Source organism: Neomonachus schauinslandi, chromosome 5 (assembly GCF_002201575.2).
Source record: "Neomonachus schauinslandi chromosome 5, ASM220157v2, whole genome shotgun sequence".
Lineage (NCBI taxonomy): Eukaryota > Metazoa > Chordata > Mammalia > Carnivora > Phocidae > Neomonachus > Neomonachus schauinslandi.
In genome coordinates, this window is record NC_058407.1 from 8348684 (window position 1) to 8355117 (window position 6434).

At 52.8% G+C, this 6434-nt stretch overlaps 1 protein-coding gene across 1 annotated transcript; it reads right to left on the reverse strand.

The window, feature by feature from the left end:
* Positions 1-3679: 3679 nt before the first annotated feature.
* On the reverse strand, positions 3680-6018 carry MCHR1 (melanin concentrating hormone receptor 1). The gene is made up of 2 exons (XM_021687705.1): positions 5922-6018; positions 3680-4659 (listed from the first exon to the last, which is right to left on the reverse strand). The coding sequence occupies exons 1-2, from the start codon at positions 6001-6003 to the stop codon at positions 3680-3682; spliced, it is 1062 nt and encodes a 353-aa protein (XP_021543380.1). The 5' UTR covers positions 6004-6018.
* Positions 6019-6434: the final 416 nt, after the last annotated feature.

Sequence of the window (6434 nt, forward strand, 5' to 3'; positions counted from 1 at the left end):
CAATGATATTATTATGCACAATGAATTACTTAATGCCACTGAACTGTACACTTGAAAATAGTTAAAATGGTTATATATATATATCTTCTGTTGTGTTAAAATACATGTAATTAAAATCTACCATCTTGACTATTTCTAAGTGTATAATTCAATTATGTGTATTTTACCACAATAAAAAACAAAATAAAAACTGATGGGGCACCTGGGTGGCTCAGTCGGTTAAGCATCCGACTCTTGATCTCAGCTCAAGTCTTGATCTCAGGGTCAAGAGTTCAAGCCCCAAGTTGGGCTCCACGCTGGGAGTGGAGCCTACTTAAAAAAAAAAAAAAAAAAAAAAAAAAAACTGATAATGTAGGAAATAACAAAAATGGCTAGTCCCTTTATTTGGTGTTCTTATAGGTATTTCTTTAGTGAATATCAATATGCAGGAGAGTTTGCCTGCAGTCACTTGCAACTTTGGTTTGCCTAACCTGTGAGGTCTCCCTGCTCTGGATTCCTTTCACTGTTGAGGACTTTAGGGACTTAGTCCTCACAGTTGGAGAGGAAATTTTTTCTGGGGAATAGATGAAGGAGCAGTGTAGGAAGCACTCACTGGGTTTGGGGAGATGGTGCGATGGGGCCCAAGGAGAGAGACCGTATTTATTAGGTATGGAAAGGGGAAAAGGAGCAAAGAGATCAATTTCGTGCTCTTCACCCACTTCTTGGATTCTCTCTGTACCTCTCAGTGGCCCCCGCAGTTCCCTGAAGTTGGGACTATTCATAGCCCCAGGTTGAATGAGGAGGAAAGGAAAATTCCACTCATTCCTCAGACCTGCGACCAGCCCACCATTCCCACCAGTGATGTCATGATGACGGTCCTGCCAGCAGCCCACCTCTTCCCTCTGCACATGCTTGTGCTTATTCTTATCTAGTGGCACCTGCATGGCTGGGCTGGGGAAGGATTTGTTGGCACAGTTCCCCTACCCCCGTTCTATTCTCCCTGCCTCCCTTCCTTCTGCATCCCCCCAGGTTCCTCCTGACTTCAACTCTCCCCCAATCCTCTCCCCTCCCTTCTGTTTACATTTCCACCCACTCACTTTCTGTCTCAACCTACTTTGCTTCAATGTCAGTTTTCAACTGGGGTTGAGAGCTGAAGGAAGGAGTGTTGCTGGGCCCTCCTTAGCCCATCACCTGCATTTCCTGGGAGAGGCCACCTGGCCTATTTCATCTCCCAGACTCCTCCTTGCAGGGGAGAAGGGTGGACAGAAGCCTTTCACAGGCAAATCACATGCAGGAAAACCTCCTTTTCTGGAACCAGTGGGTAGGGGTTGCCTCAAGGCTTCCCTAATAATCTTTTTTCTTTTGTTGAATGTGCATCTGAAATAGGTTGGGAGCTTACGTGTGGCAGCTAGAGAAGCCACTGTTAGGGAAAACTGTCAGCTTCTTGGCTCCCCCACCCCACTACAGAGGTGGAGGGGAACACAAGCCCCAAAATACTACAGCTAATGATTATGATGAAAAGAGCTGTCCAGGGGTGCCTGGGTGGCACAGTCCATTGGGCTGCTGACTCTTGGTTTCAGCTCAGGTCGTGATCTCCAGGTCATGGGCTCGAACCCCGAGTCAGGCTCCGCGCTCAGTGCAGAATCTACTTAAGACTCTTTCTCCCTCTCGGGCACCTGGGTGGCTCAGTCGTTGAGCGTCTGCCTTCGGCTCAGGTCATGATCCCGGGGTCCCGGGATTGAGTCCCGCATCGGGCTCCCTGCTCGGCGGGAAGCCTGCTTCTCCCTCTTCCACTCCCCCTGCTTGTGTTCCTGCTCTCGCTATCTGTCAAATAAATAAAATCTTTAAAATAAAAAAAAAGACTCTTGGGCGCCTGGGTGGCTCAGTTGGTTAAGCGACTGCCTTCGGCTCAGGTCATGATCCTGGAGTCCCGGGATTGAGTCCCGCATCGGGCTCCCTGCTCCCTGCTCGGCAGGGAGTCTGCTTCTCCCTCTGACACTCCTCCCTCTCATGCTCTCTGTCTCTCATTCTCTCTCTCTCAAATAAATAAATAAAATCTTTAAAAAAAAAAAAGACTCTTTCTCCCTCTTGCTCTGCCCCTCCCACCTCTCTCTCTCTCTCAAATAAATAAAATCTTGAAAAAAAAAACAAAAAAAGAGCTGGTCGGGACCTGAAGTTTGCTAAGCCGGCTATCTGCTGCAACTCTGCAATGAAAAATAACCAGCAAGAAAAGGCTGGGCTGATGCACCTGCTTTACGGATGCCTCTGAACAGGTTGGGAGCTCACGATTTGTTGCCACTGTCTCAACGTCTGCTGAGCGGTTTGCCCTGGACTCCTGGTTCCCCCCGCTCCTCTCCGTGAAGAAGCTTGAGAAGTGGCAGCCTTGGCTGCCGCCCAGCGGCCCATCTGTAATCTTCCTGCTCAACACCAAATCTTGGCAGCAGCAGGAGGCAGGCTCAGGCTGCCCCAGAAGCCAGGAGTGTGACTGGTGACTCAACGGGGGAGGTGGTGGGTGGGATTTGGGGCCTGAGGGGCCAGCACCGATGACAACCAAGTGCTTCTGAGCAGAAGACAGGAAGTTGAGTCCTGAGCACAAGGCCAGCAGCAGAACTGCAATCTAAGGAATCCACAGTAATTCTGTTTGTGGGGCTGAATCCTTCCTGTGGGTTTAGATCCCCTGCTTCTTGCTTCCTAAGATGCAGCTTGACCAAGGTCTAGATTCCACAGCCAAGTGATCCCTCTTTCCCTTTTCCGCCACCCACCCCTACCCCCAAGCCCAAGCAATTCTGCAGGAGCATCCAAAGAGATGTGGGTAGAGATTTTCCTTTATTCATTTTTATTTTGGAGAGGAAGGGCTGGAGCGAAAAGATGATGCCAACACACTAGGCATCACAATGACTCTTGCACATGCAGGGCACTGACGGGCACCCACTCTGGATCTGGTGATTAACAAATGTGCCTAATGACGACAATGTCCCCACAGCTGCAAAAGCCCCCTTGCTCCTCCCCATTTTTCTTAATTTCAAGACTTCTACCCATACCCACTCAGGTAGCCTTGTCATTCTCAGTAAGTGGATCTCCTACAAATTGGGTTTTTACTCCTGTGGGCTCAGAAGCCTGACCCCCCCCCAAAAATAAGCATGCATCCCCTAGAGATACAGGCAGATTGACAGGATGCTGGAACACGGAGAGATGGCATGCTTCATTTCTCATCATCCTCCAGCTTGGGAGAAAGGCTGCCCTCCATCTCACCAATGAGAGATGGGAAAGAGCGTTGAGGACATACCGCTTTCCCATCTCCCCAGGACCCTGTAGTAGGGCCCCGCCACTCACACCCTGAAGTAGGGCCTTCCCAGATTTCAAATAAACCGGCAGTTGAGAAAAAGACATGTGGGAGCTAAGAGATGTAGGGCTCAAGTGAACATTTAAACCAAAATTTTCTTCTTGCTCAGTTTCTGTTCAATCCAAAGGTCTCTTCCTACTCTCCCAAGGGGATTTCTGATGCTTGAAGCCCCCAAGTCTGGCTCCCAGCCTCCCCAGCAATTTGTGGACCCTGTGGAATATTTTTAGTTGCCACAACCCCTCACCACCCAGCCTCCCTGCATTCTCCCAGAGGGGTCTTTGGTTCTTCTCAGTGTCTCTCCCCACTGGTCTGCTGTACTGTCCTGACTTGGAGGTGCCCGGGGTGGCAGGGGAAGGGTCAGGTGCCCTTGCTTTCTGTCCTCTCCTCGTCAGCTGTGTGGGCATTGCTGACGGTTCGAAGCTGCCCCTGGGCGGCAGGCTTCACCGACAGGACCAGGCGTTTGCGGAATGTCTCGCAGAGCACGATGTACACAAAGGGGTTGAGACAGCTGTTAGCGTAGCCCAAGCTGATGGCTGCGTTGTACAGGTAAACAAAGGTGAGTGTCGGGCGGCTGATGGACAGCTGGGTCAGCTGGAGCACATAGTAGGGAGCCCAGCACACAAAGAAGACCAGGCAGATGGCGATGGCCGTGCGAGTCACCCTCTTTGTCCGCAGCCGGATGCTGCGTTGAGAGGCCGGAGCTACCGAGGACATCATGCGCTGCAGGATCCTCACATACGCGGCTGTGATGACTATGAAGGGCAGGGCAAAGGCCAGGAAGAACTGGTACAGGGTGAACCAGTAAAGGTCAGTGTCTGGGTTGGGCAGGCGGATGCCGCAGCCCACCGTGCCCCCTGGGAAGGGGATAAGCCTAGCGTAGAGCCACACGGGGGTGATGCTGATGAAGGAGAGGGCCCACAGGAGGCAGATCACCAGGGTGGCCACAGAGGGCTTCCGGAACTTGGTGGAGGAGATGGGGTGGACAGTGGCCAGATAGCGGTCAATGGCCATGGCGGTCAGGATGTAGGTGCTGGTGAACTGACTGTTGGCGTCCATGGCCGTGATAAGTGTGCACATGGTCTCCCCAAAGTGCCAGACACCATTGCCCATGAGCTGGTGGATCATGAAGGGCATGCCCAGGAGGAAGAGGAGGTCCACCACCGAGAGGTTGATGATGAAGATGTCGGGGACATTGCTGCACCAGTGCAGTTTGGACTTCTTCACCACTGCGAAGATGACCGTGGAGTTCCCAATGATGCCCAGGAGGCAGATGGTGCCGAACACAGAAGGCATGATGATGTTGATGTAGGAGACACTCCCTGTGCGAGGAGGTGGCCCTGGGGACAAAAGGAGCAAATGTCGACCATTTGACATGGACTCCTCTCCAAGGGCTGACATCCTCCCGGCATGCTCAGCCTCCAGTGATGACGTGCTTGCCTACCTCTTTATCTTCTTTCCATTTCAGCTCAGGGCTCACCATTCATCTGGAATCCTTTCCTACCATTTTCCCTCCCCACACTGTTGCTAATCCTGTCCCCTTGCCCTCCTCCACCAGTTCCCTGGCTAATCCTACCAGATTTCTCCCACACCACCTGTTAGTTGAAGGACCCAGTCCTTTACTTCCTGCATTTTCTCAGAAGGCACAGAATCAAGAACCACAGCTATCTGCAGAGAATTACTCTGTGGGCCCGTAGGCTTTAGCAGGAAACCTCGTCAACATAGCCAGAAGGACATGCAAGTGTGTGTGTGTGCACGCATTCGGGTGAGCAAGCGCATGTATGGATGGGCGCATTCATGTGTTTTCTGTTTGCAGCCCTGATCATCTCATTTTAGAAATCGCTAGTTGGAAGCTGTGCACTGATTCCTAGGCATATCTGTGGGCTACTGTCTTGTGAAGGGAGGCTTTTGCCCATCAGGCCCGCAGCCCTCCCTTCTCCTGGGTTCCTATCAGGGAATTCACTGGTCTGTATCTTCTGAGCCTGGGCTTCCCAAGTGAGCAGAGACTGAAGCTGTGTGTTGCAGCCTAGCTGCCTGAGAATTTTCTGCACACAAGCCTTTCCTCTTTTTCCTTCATCTCCTTCAGAGCTAGAATTTCAGGGCATTTCAGGTCTGGAAATGTCAGGAAGCTTCATTCACCAGGAAAGTTAATCCCCTCATGGCTCTGTGAGTTAGCCCTTCCCAGGGGTTGGGAAGGATGTTTCAGATCCCATTACTGCAGTTTCAGTAAAAAGACAAGGGGATCGGTGAATGAGTGAGCTTCCAGCTGTCTCCTCACATACCATCGTCTGGCTTCTCTTGCTTGCTTTTCCAGCCTGGAATTTTTTTCTGCAAAGCATTTGGAACTCATGGGTGAGTCTTCCCCTGTCTCCCTCACCCGCGGGCCACTTCTGAACGTGCCTTTGCCCTCTTCTCTGCCCCTGCCCGTGCTGCCCCTGCCTGCCGCGCCCCCTTCTCCCCTTCCCCTCCGGGCAAAGCCGACCGCAGGTCTCAAGCCCAAGAACTGTACTAAAGTTTCCGGAGCAGTTTGGCTCAGAGGTGAAACCTTCCATTTCCCAACCCCAGCGCAGAGGAGGGAGGACTCCCCTCCAGCACTACTCACCGGCCGCGGTAAGGTTATCGGGACCATCGGAGTTGTTGCTGGCATTGGGGCCAGTGGGCAGCAGCGAGGCTTCCAGGTCCATCCTGCCGCTGCCCGTAGCCTCCTCGCCCGTCCACCCACGCAGGCTGCGGCAGCGCCGCCCGCCCGTCCCAGAGCACGAGCCCAGCAGCCCGGAAGGGGGTCTTCCTGGCGGTCTGGCAGCGTCTGCCGCCTCCAAGCCCCGCTTCTCTCCCCACTCCCTCCTTCCCCGGCTCCCACTGACATCACCTAGACACATTAACATTCGGAAGCAGATGCACATTAACCTCTTCAGTCCCGAGCAGCAGCTCCCCGCTTCTGACTGCCTGCGGAGCCTCGGGGAAGCCAGGAGGGGCCGGGCTCAGGCAACCCCATCAGGGAGGGGGCTTCCTTTCCTTCCCACGTTCTCGTCCGGCCGTGTCTCCTGTGCTTGCAGGAGCTTGCATGTGAGGACCCAGGTCCCTGTGAAGACAAATGAGAGAATTCTCCTTCTCC